At 43.5% G+C, this 20,448-nt stretch overlaps 1 protein-coding gene across 1 annotated transcript in view; it reads left to right on the top strand.

Moving 5' to 3' along the window:
- Positions 1 to 20,448, top strand: part of ITGA5 (integrin subunit alpha 5) — a 96,213-nt gene that overhangs the window by 12,988 nt on the left and 62,777 nt on the right. The window contains 1 exon segment of the mRNA XM_042449767.1: positions 18,354 to 18,487. Within this exon segment, the coding sequence (XP_042305701.1) occupies positions 18,354 to 18,487 (134 nt within the window).

The raw sequence follows: 20,448 nt of genomic DNA, 5'->3' as shown, positions 1-20,448 counted from the left end.
GAAAAGAAAGGCTAGGGTTGCTTCAGGAACTGTAGTTGTTCCCAGATGGAGACAACTTTAATTCCCCAATAGAGATGGCTCCTGGCTTTGCCCTGAATTGCCTTTTGCACTGTCTGTTGCAGGAAAAGTGTCTCCATCCCCAGGCTGGTTAAATAGATAATTGCTAGCTCCAAGAAGAGATCCTGGTAATGAATGCCCTTCTCTGGGCTGGGTGGGGGTAGTTGTGTTTCCAATGAAAGTAATACAAAATTGTATGACCTGCAAGCTCCCCACCACCACCAGTTTACTTTCCCGAATTAACCCATTATACAGGGGAGAAGATGAAGGCCCGAGGGAAGGAGAGAGAAACTGCCACATCAGGCTGTGACACTGATGAATAAACCATCAGAGATCAGACATCAAGAGCAAAGTTTGCAGACTGTCACAAACACGGGGGGGGGGGGGACACATGGGTCATGTTCTAACATCTGGTTTAATCTACTGGCTTGTTCCAAAGCTTATATTCATAGTTCTTTGGGTTCTGATGAAATGAGAATCCCTGGTTAGAGACTTACCAGATACCTTACCAAAGCCTGGTCTCCAGAGTCATAGTCCAGCACTCAGACTGCTACACCATGCTGGGTCCATATATGGTGCAAAAGTTAAAACCAGGGGTAGGCAACCGTTTTGAGCCGGGGGCTGGGTTGCTGTCCCTCAGACAACTGGGGGGCCGAAGCCAAAAAACAAATAATTAAATAATTTTAAAAAAAAAATTAAATAAATAAATAAACCGGGACAAATGTAGGACAACATTTTCAAATGGTGGACACTTTTTTAAAAAAAGTGGAGGACATGCAAAAAAAATTTGCTGATTTTTTTAAAAATGTTAATATAAATGCATATTTCTGAGGCGTCTATAGACAATTGTCCCCCTTGCCCCTGCGCGCAAGAGGCCAAAGGCCCTGGCGGCAATCGGTGGCAGGACCGAACTGGGGCCAGTCCCAAGGCCTCACTGGCCGCATCCGGCCCGCGGGCCGCAGGTTGCCTACCCCTGGTTAAAACAGTATTAAACAGATGGTTCAATTAAAACACTGAATTACTTATTAAAATAATAATTTGAGAAGAATTAAAAATACACAGAACACATGTCACATAGTAAAAGATTGTTCACTCCTTGTTCGAACTGAGGTTTGCACAATTGCTATTTCACAATTTCTATTGTACAACTGCTATTTACAGCGTGGCAACACGGTCTTCCCCCTTCAGATGATTTGTCCCTATACTATGAATGAACAAAACCTGAAGAAGCTTTGCATGACCTCCTCTGCATGCTGATTAAGAACAGATGAGGGAGCCATTGGGTTGCAGGGACTGGCCCTCCTGCAGATGAGCAGAATGTACAATTGAAGACCTTGGCCCAAGACACTTTTCCTCTGCCTCCTGGAGCAGCTCAACACATATACATCAGTGTTTAACAAAGAAGTAGCCATGTTAGTCTGTTGCAGCATAAGAAGGGAAAAAAGAGAAATAAAAGGACCCTAACAGCACCTTTAAGGTTAACTGATTTATATTATAGCATGAGTTTTCATTGTATTCAGTCCATTTCCTTAGGTGCAGGGACAGTGATATTAAAGCCTCAGATTGTTAAGGATTTCACACAGCCCCCTTTGAAGATTTACAGTGAGGGTCAAGGTTTGGATTCAATCCCACTCCTACAGCAGCATAAATATGCTTAGTAACCAGAGGCTTTAATGTCACTCACTCAGTGCATCCGAGGAAGTGAATTCATACTCATGAGCACTCGTGTTAAAATATAAATTGGTCTTAAAGAATGCCATGAGATTCCATTTCCCACCCCTTCCTCCCCCTTGTTTTTCTTTTTATCCATTTTATGCACAGCCTCTTTCCATGCATTTCCAACATAAAAAAGACATGGGGTGTGGCAGCCCATTGACAACAGTGGCGAGGAATGTGACCACCAAGCATTGCCAACTGCATGGGCAGGACTAGCCTGTACGTAGCTCTGCAAACTCACATGTTATTTCAGATTGTGTCTGCATTACGGGAACCTCAGCAAAGATGGGATTGTTTGGAAGGTGGTGGGGGATAGACTTCACCAGCAGTAGGGATGAGGGAAAGAAAGTTTGTGAGGATCAGAATGGATGTTGGAGAAGTTACTTTTTTTAAAAAAAAGTCTATGGCCCATAACACACTGCAGAAATAATCCAGTTTGAGACCGCTTTAATTGGCTGACTCAGTGCTAGGGAATCCTGGGAATTGTAGTTTATTGTAGCACCAGAGGTCTCCAACCGAGAAAGCTAAATGACAAAACTACAGTTCCCAGAATTCCCTAGCATTGAGTCAGGGAGTTAAAGCCATCTCAAATTGGATTATTTATGCAGTGTGGTTTGGACCTATAGCTACCTGACTCCCTCCAAGAGACACGTCCATCCACTGCCAACGGGAAGAAGGAGGTTCTGGGAATTGTATTCAAAAGGTGGGATGATTGTCATGCTATGAATCAAAGATGCAGGCAAAATGAGCCAAGACTGTTTCCTTAAGCAGAGCTCCTTGGTGGTAGTGAGATGATGTAAGGCAAGAGAGCTGCCATATTGGCATCGGGTTGTTCAGAGTGGCATCCAACTCCACCACAGAAAGTCTGGCTCCTGCGGTAGGACAACCCTTTGATTCTAGTGAGAAGCCTTCTGAGTGGGGAGAGATGGCATCCAGCAGCTCTCTGTTCTTGGTTGGTTTAGTCTAGAGACAGCCTTCCCCTTTGCTCATCAGCCAGGGGTGTGTGCCCCCCTTCTCCTTCACCCCACTCAGCTGGCATGACCCCAGATGGCACTGGGCCAGAGGTGGAGGCTTCATGTTCCCTTCCTCTCTCTCTGTGGTTTTAATGCAGGCGGGCTGGCACTGGGTCTGAAGAAATGGGAATTCCCAGCTGCAGGGCTGAGCCCAGAGTGGGTTGTAAGTCTGGGGCTGTGCAATTCTTTGTACATATCACTGTTCTTACTTTCAGTGTTATGAATGCTTAATAACACACACTTTCTTACATTTCCAGTTAGAAACAACACACACTTCAGTTAACTTTTTTAAAGTCACTATTCAGAGACATAGCTGTGTTAGTCTGAAATATCACTATGCAAAGATAGTACCTTTGAGACTACCTGAGCAAAAGATGTTGTAAAATACGTTTTTGTAAACTTGGCATCTGAGGATGTAAACCATGTCTAAGGAAGCTTATGCTACAGCTTTGTTCACACAGCCTCAAATGTGCTTCAAGATCCCTTTGCATACAATCACTATTATTTATTTATGGTTCAAAACTGTACACAGCCTGGCTATAATGTCTTGCCTCTTCAGATAATTTGTGTCTTCTCATCTTGGCCAAAGAAGACAAGTGAGGCTTGGCAGTTTATGTATCTGTTTTCTTACAGAAAGTGTTTTTACCGAAGTCTTGGAAGTGGTAAGGCAACCCGGGGAGAAAATGAGAATGCTTACCTTTTAGTTTTAAGCTGCCATCCTCAAGGTTTGGAATGGAAAAGGAAGGAGGAGGAAGAGGTTCACAGTACAGCTCAATGTGATGCCATCGGAAAAGGGAAAGCATGGATATAGCATATGCTTACAGGAATGACAGCTGTTACAGAATCCAATTTATCAACAGTGTTGTCCATTTATAGAACTGATTTCTATCAGAGCAAGTCTTCCTTAGCCTAGTATTCCCCAGAGGTAATGGACTACAACTTCCTTTGTGCCCCTTGGTGGGGATGACACAACTTGTTGTTCAAAGTTGTTGTTGTTGTTGTTGTTATTATCCTGCCTTCTTCCCAATCTGTGATACAAGGCAGCTTGTGTGTGTATGTGCCATCAAGCTGCCTGTTGAGTTATGGCTACCTCATGAATTTCATAGGGTTTCCTTAGGCAAGGAATACTCAAAGGTACTTTTGCCAGTTCCTTCATGGGAAATATAGCCCACAGCACCTGGTATTCATTGGCAGTCTCCCACCCAAGTACTAACCAGGGTTGATCCTGCTTAGCTTCAAGATCAGGCAGAATCTGTAGGGCATTTAAAGTTAAAATATGTTTACATTGTACATTTTTTTACACTGTACAAATGTTAAAACTATAATTAAACTATCATTGATAGTGGTATGCCTTCAAGTCATTTCTGATTCATAGCAAACTGATCACAGGATTTTCTTGGCAAGATTTGTTCAGAGTGGGCTTATCATTGCCTTCTTCTTAGGCTGAGAGAGTGTGACTCTCCCAAGGTCACCAAATATAAACAGTACAGCATATCAAAGGCCCTTTCCCCCTTGAACAGTCAGTCCTCAAAGGTCTGCTGTAGCAAATAGACCTTTTGGTTTGTCACTAGGCTACCAAAGGATAGCAACTGCATCTTTATCATTGCTTTGGTGAAGGCTGATCCATTACAGCCTTAGACAGATCCATTACAGCTACAGGCTGACTCTGTTCCACTGCATTCATGGGGATCTCCTGCAGTGAGCAAGATGTAGACAGAGACTGCCTCCTAAAGATTTTTCAGTAGTGAAGTCCTTCTGTCAAGCCTCCATAGGAGGACAGAACCAGACCTCTTCATGACCCCCTGTTCAACAATTGACCTCTACCAATTGAGCCCCTGACCTCTGTTCCTTCCTCCTTGTCCTCATGGTGTCAAATGACTTGGCTATGTTGGTTTCATCTCTGTGAGGCATCCATGCTTACCAACCTCAGACAGAAGCCTTTGGTGGCTCTTGGCCCCTAAGGGTTACTTTATTCTTTCAGTCCACAGTGCTGGCCATCCCTGGTAAGAGCTGAGTGGCTCTTTGTCTTTTCTCTGCTTCCAAACAAGAGGTTCCCAGTGGCTTTGGAGTGCTGGAATTTTTCTATAATGATGTATCCACACTATAGATTTATACTCCTGCAGAAACTTTGGTATTATAGTTCTGTGAGAAAGAGCCAAGGATTTCTCACAGTGAAGTTTCATCATTTTAATGAATTGCAACCATCAGGATTCTTTTGGGTGGAGCTCTAACAATAAAACTCATCAAAATGGGGTACAGGCTTGTATTGTAGTTCACCTTAAGATAAGAAGATGACAAAACGGAAAGAAGAGGGGATGACCAGTTGTAGGGAAAGATCCGTGGGAGCAAATGCAGTTACGGGACTAGTTACACCTAAGCAATAACAGAGGAAGGTGGATATTCCCGTATGGTTTTTAGGATGTTGTAAGCTGCCTTGATTCCTTGTGAAAAGGTGGTCTATAAATAAATCATGTTGTTGTTGTTGTTGTTTTCTTGATCTACTTACAAACCAGAAGGAAACATCTCTCTGGGATTGTTAGATTGGATTAGAATTCCACCTCTCACTTCCTCTTCATTCCTCAGCTAATTTGTAAGTAGAAAAGAGAAGCCTTTTACTCCTGGATTCACCTCCGCAAACAACACTATTATTCAAGAAATGCTGAAAGTTCACATCTCCCCTACAATGCTTGTTTTTATATGCTTTCAGGTTGTTTCTCGCTTATGGCAACTGCAACCCTAAGGCGAATCTATCATGGGATTTGTTAGCAAGATTTGTTTGCCATTGCAGTCCCCTGAGTCTGGGAGCATGTGACTTGCCCAAGATCCCATGGTGGGTTTCATGGCCAAGTGGGGAAACATGCCCTGATCTCCAGAGTTTTAGTCCAACACTCTGGCCAGTACACCATGCTAGCTGTATCCAAAAATGCTTGCTATACAGTAATTGAGATTCCATCTCAATATTAGGAGAAACATCCTAACAGTAAGGGCTGTTCGACAGTGGAACACACTCCCTCGGAAATTGGTGAAGTCTTCCTCCTTGGAGGTCTTTAAACAGAGGCTGGATGGCCATCTGTCGGGGATGCTTTGATTGAGTTCCTGCATGGCAGGGGGTTGGACTGGATGGTCCTTGTGGTCTCTTCTAACTCTACCGATTCTATCTTTCTTTGGCCCTGTTAACACAACATGCTTAGGCATATCTCAGCTGCCCTAATTGTTCACCAGGAAGAATTTCTGACACGTGTTTAGCCAGAGCAGCAATACCATACATGCCTCAAACTTTCAGACTGGAACTTTCTGAATATGCAGCTGCTCCTGTATCAAAACTTAGTTTTTCTCTTAACCCTTTGGCTTACATCTTGTCCAGTACTATCACTCTCCTATTCCCCTTCAGTATATCATTGTCTATAGACAGACTTCAGTCTTTCAGGTTCTACCTTGGTTTGGATAACTGGGATGGGGTACCAAATGGCCCCCTCCCCCCAAAAAATCTTTTAAAATTAAATCATTCTGAGTCCAAGAAATCTAGAAACAAAAGTTTATATACTACAGCTAGAAGGAGCTCACAGTTGTTCCAAACAAAAATCAATTCCTGGTTGTCCCAGATTAATATGTAGTAATATTAATATAGATGGAGGAGGGAGAGAATCATTCTACATCCTCCCTCTGTGTAACCCAAAGTAACACACTTCTCCTGTATGGATATCATAACACTCTGCTTTTTTCTACTGCTGCCCATTGCAGCCAGTGCAGAATAAGGTTCTATCATTATATGACATGCATTTGCATTCCTTTATGGAGAAGGACAAGAAGATAATTTTGACCTGGGCATGGTGCTTTTGGTGGCAGCCATATGACTCCTGTAACATGGACTTCCTTCCTGTCTCTTTGGTCTGAAGGACTCTTTCAGCTGAGTTGCTTAGACTTCTCTGGCTTTTCACTTCCTTTGTCTGAGGCTGGCCAAGCATAGGGCTCCTTAGAGCTGACTTTCTTGTGCTGTGGTGTGTGTGGGAGAGAGAATGAGGTGCTTGTTGGATTTAGCCAGTGAAGTACTATGAAATAACATGGGATTTCACATTTATATTCACTTCTCTATCACTCCACAGTTTCTCAGCTATTTGACTTGAGAAACCTGACCTCCTTCCAACCAAAGCTTTCTGAAATGATGTTTGTTTAAAAGTAGTCCTGTGTACACACGATTCACCTGTAGGGTCACTTGGGTATAGTCATATACATGTTCCTGGCCTCACATTTGTTTGGTTGGGGAAGAAGGCTAGCCTAATAGGAGAACTGTTTCAGGAAGCTCTTGTAGGCAACTGCCATTTTCCCCATGTTCAGGAACTGGGTAGAGGAAGGAACACCTGGGGCCCATTTCCCGAGGAAGAGGATTTCTGCAGAAGGGCATGGGAAACTGCTTCACACAGTCAGACTACTGGTTTGTGTAGCATAGTATTGTCTATACCAGGCAGTGGCAAAATGCAGTCCTCCAGAGGTTATTGGCTTGCAATGTCAAGCATTCCCCACCAGTGTATGTACTAGCTAGGGCCTTGCAGTTCAACAACATCTTGAGGGCTCCACAGGTCCCATCCCTACTCTACTCTAACTGGCAGCAGCTCTGCAAGCTTTCCAAGATCTTTTTCAGACCTACCTGGTTGTGCTGAGGACTGAACCAAGTCCCATGTGGAACACCTGGGGGGCTATGTATGTTTAACTTGGAGAAGAGAAGGCTGACAAGATAGCCATCTTTAAATATCTGAAGGGGTGTCATGTAAAAGATGGAATGAGCTTGTTTTCTGATGTTCCAAAGATCAGACCATCAATCAGTAGCTTCATATTATGAGAAAAGACATTTCCCCTAAGCATTAGGAAGAACCTTCTGATGGTAAGACCCATTCTACAGCAGAAAAGACTGCCTCAGTGGTTGGTAGACTATCCTCCTTTGGAGGTCTTTAAGCAGACGTTGGAGGGGTATCTCTCAGGAGTGCTTTAGTTGAGTATTCTGGTGTGGTGGGGGATTGACTAATGGTCCCTTCTGACTCTATAATTCAATGAACCTGAGACCCTTGCTCTACCCTGAGTCACCATCACCACCTTCTCTTTCTTCCTCCTCCTCTCCAACATACTCTGTGTTCCTTTTCCCAGGGTGGGAGGTGTCCAGTTCACATTATGTATGTGCCTTGAAGCTTCCTGCTGACTTATGGCAAGCCCATGAATTTCAGAGGATTTTCTTAGGCGAGAAATACTCAGAGGGTTTCTTTTTAGGGTTTTTGGGCTGGAAGAGTTTCTGTGGCTGGCAAAATATCAGGAATAAACTCTTCCAAAACATGGCCACATAGCCTGAAAACCCCACAAAAATATGGATTTTGGCTGAGAAGGCCTTCGACATCACACTGAGAGGGGTTTTTGCCAGTTCTTTCCTCTGAAATATACCCTACCGCATCTAGTATTCATTGGTGGTCTCTTATGCAAGTACTAACCAGGGCTGAACCTGCTTAGCTTCCAAGATCAGATGGGATCTGGTGCCTTTAGGGTATTACAGTGGTACCCCGGGATACGAAAGCACCGCCTTACGAAATTTCCGGGTTACGAAAAAAATCAATAGGAAAAAACTGTTCCGGGTTACGAAGGTTATTTCGGGTTACGAAAAAATTTTTGGTGCTTTTCGGCGCTATTTCGCACGAAATCGCGGCTTTTCCCCATTAGCGCCTATGGCTTTTTCGGCTTACGAAGGATTTCGGGTTACGAACGCGGCGGCGGAACGAATTATTTTCGTAACCCGGGGTACCACTGTACACAGTTCCCAGTTCACATTACATGCCAGAGTTATCATCAAAGACTTCCGAGGGGGCGCAGATGCTCCTCTGGTGGATTGCAAATTAACCAGGCCTGCTTAATGCTGGCTACTGATTCACCCACCTGAGAAAAAGAGTCTGCCCCCAGAGGCCTGGAGCATGGCCATGGCCTGAGGCAGCCTATTCTGTCAGATCTGTTGGACTCATGGCATGTGATGAGATATCACCATAGGGAAGGAAGGCAGCTCTGTTTATCAGGTTCTTTAAGAGCTTGACCATGCTGGCTGGGAGATTCTTGTTTAAACGCTTTTGATGTTGCTATACAGCGCGTGAGGCAACACATTAATGTTTGGCACCAGATTTTCCACCTTAGTGACTGTAGTCAGCAGCTTGTGAGATGGAGAAACACCTCTCCCTTTTATGAGCAAGGAGACACTGTAAACTTCTCTCAGATGAGGCTTTTATTCTTAGAAGAAGTTCCACTGCGTACAACAATATATACACGGAGGGATTCTTCAGACTGGCAGCATCCTACAGGACATCCTACAGGAATCTTGTTTTTCCCAGGAGACTCAGGAGAAGCCAACTGCTACATGTTCTTCCCCATTAATACCTTTTGCCATCTTAACCATATCCTGATGCTACTTGGCCACATCTGGCCCAGTTTTCATCTGTGGAATATTAGAAAGTGTTCCTTGTCCAGCTTTTTTAATGGACTGGTGGGCTGTTTTGGGATTCGGTTATTTTGAACAAATCTTTACTGAAGATATCTGACCAGCCACTGAACCTTTTTGGAGAAGGGCTTGGGGAGATAGAAGGGTTCCAGGGCAAGCACATGGGTACAGAGAAGGGTCCTTGAGGATAGAAAGTTTTCAAACTATTATAAAGCATTTGAGCTTGGTTTGGCATGGCTACACCAGAAAATTAATTGTTTTCCTACTTGAAAGCTCAGGATAGAGCTACAATATGTCCACAGCTCAATTTCTGTTTTTTACAACAGGCTCTCAAATTCCCTGCTCAGGGATGCTTGACTGCTATTTCATTCTAAGCAGGGCCTTGCTATCTAAACTGGGTTGTGGCAGAGGGGGGCTTTGAATAGTCGGGTGTAGGTGAGCGCTTGTTTTGTGTTTATTGGGGCATTGTAATTGTGTTTTTAGTCAGTTTCTAAAATCTTAATAATATTTGTTCCTATTTAATTTTACCACAGAGTATCATCTGTTGACAGAAAGGTGGAGTGTGAATCCAGTGCATCAGTGTTTGAGTGGCAGGTTCAGATGGGACAGGTTTGGGCAGAGTATGGCCCTCCAGGATGTTGCTGTACTGCAATTCCCAGCAGCCCTAGTCAGCAAAGTAAGAAATGGAAGTTGTAGTCCAGCATCATCTGGAGGGGCACGTTTTCCTCACCTTTAGTTTTTGATGATAATAGCTCTCTCAACAAGGTCTTAGCAGAGAGCATTGCTGATAAAGTTGCATTCTTCCATCAGACCCCACCCACAGCAAAACTACTGATGGCTTCCCAGCTGCGTTTTGTGGTCAATGTGTTTCCTCCTGCCATTATCACCTTGTAATGTCATCATTTCCTGTGTATTTCTGAGTGAAGCTTTTCTGACTGAACTTTGGAGTTTAACGATGAAGAGAATAGCAGGATACAGCAGTGTGTGTGTTTTGAGCGAGGGCGGGTGTGTGTGTGCGGCGGGGAGGTCAAATCCATTTGGTCTCAAAAGAGCCATGAGAATCATAGAATTATAGTGTTGGAAAAGACCCCAAGGGCCACCATATCCAACTCCATTCTGCCATGCAGGAACACACAATGGAAGCACCCCCAACAGATGGTCATCCAGCCTCTGTTTTAAAACCTCCAAAGAAGGAGACTCTACCATACTCCAAAGCAGCATATCCCATTATCAAATAGCCCTTACTGTCAAGAAGTTCTTCCTAATGTAGAGGTGGAATCTCTTTTCCTGTAGTTTGAATCCATTGCTCTGGGTCTAATTTTCTGAAGCTGCAGAAAATAAACTTGGACTGCAGCTGAGGACAGGAGAAAGCTAGAAGGCCAGTTTGGAGGGGAGGATGTATTGCTTTCTCGTGAGGGAAAAGCTGTAACAGAGGAGGCATGTAGAGCTCATGCATGTAGAGGTGGAAAAAACACCTTTGAGTATGCCTTGCCTAAGAAAACCATATGAGATTCATGGGATAGTCAAATGTCAACACAGTGACTTGAAGGCACATACATGCACATGACAGGTTCCCCTTAGGATTTGCCACAAGTCAGAAATGATTTGAAGGCACACAACAACAACAACTGGTAACCTGAGTATAAAGACAATGCAATATGGGTCATATTTGTGAAAATATGGGGCAGTATAGACCGCGCCGGCAGCTGCTCCTTTTCACGCTGGATTGAGCCAGGGCAGCTTCACTGGCAGCCTTGCGGCCCCAATCCAGCATTTTTCTGGGCCATGGAGAAGTGGCACAATGGCCCAGAAAAGGGGTGTCCTTGGGGCTTCGTGCCCCTGGACACCCTGGTGCTAAAGAGAAAGGGGCAGCCCCTATCTCCAGAGGATCGTTCCTGCGGCTGTGTGGTTGCTGCGGGAACGATCTGCTTCCCAAAAGGAGCTCTGTTTTGGAGCTCATTGTAGCGATGCCGCCAGGGTGCCATAAGCTGCTTGGGGTGGCGCAGAGATGTCATGCACATGCTGCACTGTTTGGATGCGGCGCACATGAAATGTCATTGATGTGTGCCACGTATGGACGGCGCCACGTAAAGATAGTGCCATCCATACATATTAGGGTTGCAGAGCGTGTGGTTGCTGTGCAACCCTAATTTTGGCGCTGACATGGCGCTTTCGGCCTGGGTGTACTGGGCCTATGTTTTTCTGTTTTATATACTCAAAGAGGCATTGCTCTCCATGGTAGATGTGTTGTTGTACTCTAGTAGTAGTTCCAAACACTCTTATCTTCTTGTAGAGAGATCCTGTAGCTCCTTTGAGACTAATTGAAAGAAAGAAATTGGCAGCATGAGCTTTCGTAGACTTCAGTCTACTTCCTCAGATGCATTAGACTAAAGTCTACAAAAGCTCCTGCTGCCAATTTCTTTCTTTCAGTTAGTCGCAAAGATGGTATGAGATCTCTCTACATACTGGTTCTACAGACGAACAAGGTTATTTCAATATCTATCTTCTTGTTTGCTGTGTGACTTCAAGGCATTTCTGACTCTAAGCCAAATCTATATGGGATTTTCCTGGCAGAATTTGTTCAGAGGAGGTTTGACCTTGCCTTTCTCTGAGGCCGAGAAAGTGTGACTTAGCCAAGGTCACTTTGTAGGATTCCATGGCTAATTGATAGTTTGAACCCTGGTCTCCCAGTGTCCTAGTCTTTCACCTAAGCCACTACATGCTGTGGTGTCCATCCGTCTCTCTCTCTCTCTCTCTCTCTCTCTCTCTCTCTAGTATTTTAAAGCTACATCATCTGGTTCAAGACATCCCACAGACTCTGCATATAAATAAGACAGGCTTTAAATGTACTTTCTGTGTATGTAAGGCAACTGATGAATGAGGAGTTGCCTCCTTCCAGCATCTGTCATCCTGAAGTTGAGACATGTTGCCCAGACTATGTCTTACAAGTTAATGGTGTTTAGGAGTATATATAAGAATATGTTCTTATTATTTCATTCAATTTTTATTTCTTTCATTTTCTTGGAGTGGCCAGGGAACACCTGGAAAGTGCATGCGGAGCTCTAAGGGCTCCTCGTAGCACAGGTTGGGAACCCCTGCTCTACACCATTGTATTTAATAAGACTTGAACATCTGTGGATTGTGCTTTCCATGCTGGGTGCTGGAACCAAACCCCAGCAAATACCAAGGGTCTGATTTACCGTAATTATCATTTGGCCTATGTGTTAATGAGCACTCATGACATCACAGACACAGCGTGACATGCAGACGCTATGCATCTGTCATGTCACAATGGCGGCATCCTATGCTATATCTGATCAAAAGATTTTTGACTTTACAAGACAAAGTACGCAAAGGAGTACCTGGCGAATCATACAGACTGAAAATCTAGATGCAGCAATTGATTTGCAGATAAACTACTGTGTTTGTGTAGTGGGAGGCCAGAGAGCAGGTTCCCTGATGAGCAATACTGATGGAATCATACAGCGCTGTATCTATTTGTAGACATTTCTTTTTTTTTTTTTTCTTTCTGTGGATGCAACAGTTAATAGTCCAAAGAGTGTCAGCTAGATCACTTTTTTAGCCCCCTCCCCCCCCCCGTTATTTATTTGTGGAGCAGACTAAGACTTGGAGCTGGTGCACACATGCCTTTGCCGCTGCTTTGATCACTTGCTGCTTGATTGCGTAAGACAGACAACTCACAGCTGAGTGTGAGATGAAAATTCTGTCCATAGCAATTAGAGTGTGGCCCTGCTCACAGGCTTAAATACACTAAAGGCACAAGATCTGTCTGATCTTGGAAGCTAAGCAGGGCCACCCTGGGCTAATATTTGGGTGAGAGACCCCCAACAAATACCAGGTGCAGTAGGCTACATTTCAGAGGAAGGAACTGGTTAAACAACCACTGAGTATTCTTTGCCTAAGAGTATCCTGAAAATTACATGGGGTCACCATTAGTTGACAGATGACTTAAAGGCACATACACATACACACGACAGCAAAGGAAAGGGCTCAGTGTGCCTTTTTGGACCCCTCTAGCAGCCCCCTGCACCTGGTGTCACCAGGGATGGGACACCACTGGGTCTGGGGTGAGGAATATGTGACCTTCCAGATGTTGTGGGACTGTAACTTCCAACACATTTAGCCGGCAAAGCCAGTGGTGAAGAATGCTGAGAGCTAAAGTCCAACAATTTCTGGAGGGCCACTTGATTCCCACTGCTGGCCCAAGTTTAGCCATATTGTATCCAAAGCCAGAGCCAGGTTTTAACACATGAGGCAATAAAAAGTAAAAAAAAGAAAAAAGCAACTAAGATCACTTAACAATGTGCAGCTCTTTTATGCCATTCCAGATCTTCCACCTGAGGCAGTTGCCTTACCCTACCTAATGGTAGGGCCAGCCCCAGACTGATCTATCTGGCTGCTGGAGCCACAATTCTGAAGGCATTACATTGACTTTTTTTCTGATACCAACTTAATTCAGTGTCTGGTGGGTTACCAGTAAAACACTAAATGAGTGGAAATCAATTGTCTAAAGGAATGCGTCCTCTCATGCCAATCCATGTAGGCATTAAAATAATCAGAACAGGTCCTTTGCTGTGGGCCATCATTAGGTGAAATGTAGTGAGCATTTACCTGAAGAAGACCTTTCTCTGTATGACCAGTACCAGTTCTATGTTCTTTTCAATGCCATCTCAAGATGGTCTTATTTGCCCTGGCAAGTAAATCTCAGATAATTTGGACAGTTGTGCTTCTCAAGTTGATAACACTGATTTAATTGTTAGTGGTTTTGTAACACTTTTTATTAATCAAATCAAATCATGAAGAATGGTTTAGAATCTTTTTTTTTTTAATGTAAGAAAATTGAATTGGGCCTTTGGTTTAATTGCCAGAGACACAGCTGGACCCTCTGCTGTTTGCTTACACTTGCTGACCCCACATCAGAGTGGGAAAAGAAGAGAGAAGATGGACTGTAATGTATCTCCACTTGCTTCTCTTGGTGCCAGGAAGATTAGCTGGAGCAGGAACCTGACTTCACAAACAGAGATTAGATAAAGAGCTTTAGATTAGAAAGATTTGTCCTGCCTACCTGTGGAAACATTCACAGAGAGGTTGGGTGGGAGGCTTTGGGAAAGGGAAGAATCAAGTCTGCCACTAGCCTAAATAGGGGCAAAATCTCTGTGGCACTGTGGACAGGCTGGGCAGGTGTACGTATTTCAAAAGATGTACATGTACAGACTTAAACCTAATTCAGGGGTTGGCCCTATAGCCAAGTACAATAACATCTAAAATCCATAAAACAATGATACCTTTGTTCATGAAATAAATGGCTTAGTGACTGCCCTGCTCCAAAGGAACTTTTGGGGACTCTTAAGTGAGAGTCCTGTGGTACTATACCTACATGATCATGCTTTGTTAACCCCAGATATCAAAACTGAATAGTTATTGCCCTACTCAGGTAGTCACTAACTGTGGCTTGTACACACACACCCTCATGACTTTCCCTGTATTGTAACCCTTTAAAAAAAGTCAGAAGAAAGCAATTTAGATTCTATTGTATGTGTTCCAGGCTTCACATTTCTGTGCAAATGGACCTTTCTTTAGATGACTTGTCCGTTGTTGTTGTTGTTGTTGTTGTTGTTGTTGTGTCTTCAAGTCATTTCCAGATTAGGATGACCCTTAGAAAGATTCTTTCTTGGCAAGATTTGTTCACTGAAGGTTTGCCAATGCTTTTCTCAGAGGCTGGGAGAGTTTGACTTCCCTGAGGTCACCCAGTTGGTTTTCATGGCTAAGTAGGGATTTGAATCCAATTCTCCCAGAGTCCTGCACCACACTGGTTCTCTAGAATTTCTTTACCTATAGTTTTTCTTAAGAGACTAGCAGTCCTAGCAAGAAGGTTTCCTCTAGGTGATAATATCCCCATATAGTGTAGAGATTTGAATGCTAGATTGGAATTTGGGAGATCCAGGTTCACATTACTGTTGTGTGTTGGAACTCACAGCTCATCATGGGCAGTTGCACTTTCTCAGCCCATCCTTCTCACCACATTGTTTTGAGGATAAAGTGCAAAAGCAGAGAATCACATACATATTGCCGATAGAAAGGAGGAATGTAGAAATAGCAAACAATTAAGTCTGTTGCTTTTCAGTAGAAACTTCCTATCTTCCCATGGATTTGATACCATTTTAGGAAAGAAAGAGCTGCAAACAAGTTTGTTAGGGAGTAGAGCAAAGCTTTCTAGAACTCCTGAAACAATTTAGCATCTCCAGATAGTGATGCTTGCAGGTCACAGCTCAAGACACAATGCAGACTACTGGTAAATCTTCCTGTTAAAAAAAAAAATCCTCCCTATCTGAGCTCCTGTGGTTGCCTCTCTCTGATATAATGAATGTGCAATGAAGAACTTGTTGCCTTCCAGCTGTTCTGGACTATATGACCCATCAGCCCTAATGCACAAGTCAGAGGTGAAGGATAATGTTGGGGCAAGCCTCATCTACTCAGTCTGTGAGTTGATGCTGTCTGGAAGGTCCTAATTTGCTCCATCACTGTCATACTTGAATATTTGTAACTGCAGCTGCAGCTTGACTAGGTTTTGTTTTTTTGAGCTATGCTGTTTTCATTTCATTCTTGCCTTTCGAGACCCTGGAAGGATATTTCTACCAGTTCTCAATGGTATGGATTTTTCCATCAGAGTCTGAAGGGAGTTCATCAGAGGCTGGGATTCCTAGCAACCTTCCCCTTTTCTCGGTAGCTGGGGTCTCAGCTGTGAGTTTGGACCTTCACTCCCTGCCAAGTTTGAAAGGGGAAATAATTTTGTTTCCCACAGATCATTTTTAGTGTCACCCTCTCTGTGGGATGCCTCCGGCAGGTTTGCAACCAGGGGGCTACTTTCGAGGTTCCCTGTACTTTTCTTACCCAGCCACCTCCACTCCCATCTTGATATTGTGGGTCTGTCTCCACTGCCATTGCTGGGTATTTTAAGCTCCTTCCCAGGCCTGTGGGCCCCAGGAGGGGTGGATTCGCTGCCTGCTTGCAGCTGTTGAACTGTACACCTGGCTCGCTTGCACAAGAGCCCTTTTGTCCTGGATCAGGGAGCTCTGAAGAGGAGTGCGGGTGGAGTAGGGTGAGGGGAATCTAGGGAGGCTGGAAGGAGTTGGGGGGCAGAGAGGAGGAGGAGATGGGAAGGAGAAGGAAAATGAAGAGGATGTGCTCCCAAGCTACAGACCCATGCTTCCCCATCTCAAACATCAGTTATGGAAATAATTTGAGCCTTCAAGTTGTGATGCTGTGTGCTTCCAAGTTGTTTCCAACTTATAATAACCCCAAGATGACCCTATTGCAGGGTACAAGATTTGTACAGAGGGGGGTTGCCATTGCCTTCCTCTAAGGCTGGGAGAGGATGACTTCCTCAAGGTCACCCTGTGAGTTTCCATGGCTGAGCTGGGATTTGAGCCCTGGCCTCCAGAGTTGTGATCCAAGGCTCAAACCACCACAAGATGCTGCCTCTTGAGCTGCAGGTATTCCAGAACAAAACAGGCTACCCTGGCTAGAAATTTCTCCAAAGGGAATCCACTGAAGTGGATCAGTTTACTATGTAAGGGAAATAAGAAAGGGTTTCTCTATTTTAAGTGAGAATTGTGTAGCCTTCCAGGTACCATTGTCATGCTACTCTGAGCAGCTCCAGCCAGCATAGCCAATAATGCAGCATGCTGGGAATTGCAGTTCAACAGCTGCCAGAAAGGTAATAATAATTCCCATCCCAATCTAGCTCTAAGGAATGTCGTTGAACTGTTAGATCTGAGGCAAATATTGGAATGACTGTACTGCAAACCTCAGTTTGTATTCATCACTCTGGGCCCTGATAACCTATGACTGCTTGTTTGCAAACCAAATGATTCCCCTAGCAAAAGAATTCTTGGTATTTTCATAGAAGTGCAGTTTCTTGATATTGAAACTACTTGTTTCAATATCAGTTGCCTGGTTTAGTTCTGTGCCGCAGTCCCTGTTGTGGTTTAATTCTTAGGGTAAGTGTTACTATGAAATCAGTTATTTTTGCTGTTGTTTTCTGATGGCTCCAGTATCTCAAGTATGAACATTTATAAGAACAGAATTACTTGGAAGGGGACAGGTGGGCAGTAAAAAAAAAACCCTATGTATGGGGATCCCATATAGAAGGATAAAGACAGTCGATAACTCTTGAGGAACAGGATAGTAGGTGATGGTCAAACAATTGGAAAAGAAGAATGGAAGTGGATGTTGGGACTGCTTAAAAGCATTACAAATCACAGTATCTGGGAGGAGGATATGGCTGTTTGGACCCTGGGGCACACTAGTTTGGGAGAAAGCACTGCAATATATTGTTGTTGGTATTGCTTGCACTGCAAAAACCTCTTTTCCCTTTGAAATAAAACAAGTGGGCCAGTTTTCTTTGTGCTTGCTTCAACCCAGGCCTCCTCTCTGCAAGGTGTACAATAAGGTGGGCATGGAATAGAGACTGTGCCACCTCAGACTGCAGGTGGGAGAAGTCTATTTTTAAAAATGTATATATTGTCTCCAGTATCCAACACATGTCTTTGGATAGCAGATGCTATGGAATGTGACTTGGATGGTGCTAATTTGCTCACATCCTGCTTGTGAGCTACCAATGGGCAACTAGTTGGGTGCCATAGGGAAGCAGGATCAGATACACCTGTGGTCTGATTCAATAGATCTCTTCTGTTCTGAATCCTTCCATGCATTTAGAAAGTTAACCCTCCCTGAAACCATTTTCAGAATGGGGGACAGCATTCAAAGAGCCAATTTTTTTCCTGCCTGATGCACTACTCTTTGCAGGGAATGAGTGGATGGGTAATTTAAGGAGGGAACTGTTCAAATGTGGCATTCCTTGTCTGTGATTTGAAGTGATCCTGTCCCTCCTGACACCTCAGTTTGTAACCATGTTAACCAACTTACAGGATCATTTGCAGTATCATGCGTGGAGAAGTTAAAGTTGTCAGCAATGATGGGTAACTTTGTAGGGGTAATTTAGAAGGAAGGAGCTTAGCTTTTCTCAGATGCATTCTTGTCTTAGACTTACCTCTTCTTCCCTAAACCCTTCTTTCTTGCAGCGTCAGTGTTCTCGTTGGAGCACCCAAAGACAGAACAAACCAGCCACACATTACAGAGGGAGGTGCTGTCTATTACTGCCCTTGGCATCTTGGCAACAACAGCTGTACGCCGATTGAATTTGACAGTAGCAACGGTAAGAGGGAGCAGATACTCACAGTAGTAGGAGCCAGCTGGTCACTTGTCCCCACTTTCCCCTAGATTTGCATTCATGACTTCCAATCCCACTTCTAGACTACAGGCCAAAATAAAGCTGCTTCGGGTCACTTTGGAGGTATGCTGTTTAAATGACAGATGCATCTTAAGAGGCCAGAAGCTGCACCAAAGCTGTGCTCCTGTCTTATGCATGGCTTAGCACGGTTTCCGGCCTCTTAGGACGCATGCAGCATTTAAACAGCATACCTCCAAAGTGACCTGAAGCAGCTTTATTTTGGTCTGTCTGTTCAGGCTCTTTATCTTCCTATCTTGGAGCTCTCCAAATGACACACTTTTTTTAAGCCTCAGCCTTCCTCAAGACAGCACCAGCAAATGCATTGGACTGTGGGCTATGTCTCAGGATGGTGGGAAATTCAGTCCAACACACTGGGAGGGTACTGGCTTGAGAAATGTAGTGCTTACACAGAGAATATTTTTGTATGGGATGACTCTGAAATGTTAATCTTTCTGGGAATATTTTTTCCTTTTAATTGTTTTGCTTTCAACTGCTTCTAACTCTGTTGATAGTTTAATTATATTTTTAACTTCTATATGATGTGAAGTTTTGCTGTGTCTGTTTTAATGTTTGTAAACTGCTTTGAGTCCTACACTGGGAATTAGAGTGGATACAAATTGTCATCTTCACATAAATACTTCTGTGCTGAAGATTTATAACATTTCTTTATAATCTCTTTTCCTTTTTATCTGGCTGCTTTTGGGGTTGGGGAAGGAAGGGGCATAGAATAAAAATACAGTGTGTCTGAATACATGGTAGAGCTCACAAATATGCAGGGATGTTTTTGTTGTTGTTGTTGTTATATTTATTTCTATCCTGCTTTCCGCCCAAAACTGGAATCAAAGCAGTTTACAGTCTAAGAAACAAAAAACACAGTACCATTAAAAACCTACAAAATTGACAATTAAAATGGTATTAAACAATTACAATATTAAAAAGATCATTTGTTTAAAAATAGAATATAATTTTATGTTGCATAGAAACCTGTACATACATAATACATACATGCATCTTGCATGCATTTATGTATTATCCCACCTTTCTCCCCACATGGGACCCAAGGTGACAGAAAACATACAGTGGGACATGGTTCCACAACCCCCAATGGATACCAAAATCCAAGAATGCTCAAGTCCCATTATACACAATGGCTTAGTAAAATGGTGTCCCTTATATAAAATAGATTTTTGGATTTATTTATTTATTTACTGGATAGTTTTCAAGTCATGGATGGTTGAATCCATGGGTGCAGAATTTGTGGATACAGAGGACCGATTTTACATTAAATACAGCTAACAACAATGATTATAATGAGAAAGTTTTTTAAAAACACAAATCAAAATGCTTTGGGTAACAAATTGACAAAGCAACACAAGCAATCCAGGACTGCCATATATACTTGACTATAAGTTGACTTCTTGTATAAGTCGAGGGCAGGTTTTGGGACCAAAATTATGAATTTGATATGATCCATGGATAAGTTGAGGGTAAATCTTAGGGGCATGCAACAAAGGATCTAAATGATGAAGCAAAGGAAAACAATGCCAAAGAACTTAGAAAATTCCTGCAGGCATAATTGTCTGGGCTTACTCTAAAGGCTGGATGGTTGAGAGAGTTGAAGGGTGGTCAGTGCTTCCAGGACACCAGGGGATGGTTCCCCTTTTTAAAATAAGAGTTAACGTACAGTATTTACACTGACCCAACATAGGTCATCTCAGGTTTTGTACATAGTTGATGGGGGTGGGGAGAGTACAATTGATGTTTCTACTCTGTCATCTTATATCCCAGCCTCTCTTTGCCTCACATTGGCTGTTAGAGGTGACCATATTCATTATGATACTGAAAGCATCCTTGGAGAGGTGTGGGGACTAGAATCCCCTGGCAAG

The sequence above is a fragment of the Sceloporus undulatus genome, chromosome 2 (genome assembly GCF_019175285.1).
Source record: "Sceloporus undulatus isolate JIND9_A2432 ecotype Alabama chromosome 2, SceUnd_v1.1, whole genome shotgun sequence".
NCBI lineage: Eukaryota > Metazoa > Chordata > Lepidosauria > Squamata > Phrynosomatidae > Sceloporus > Sceloporus undulatus.
The sequence above is the reverse complement of the archived record's forward strand: the minus strand, read 5'-3'. Positions and strand labels throughout refer to the sequence as shown.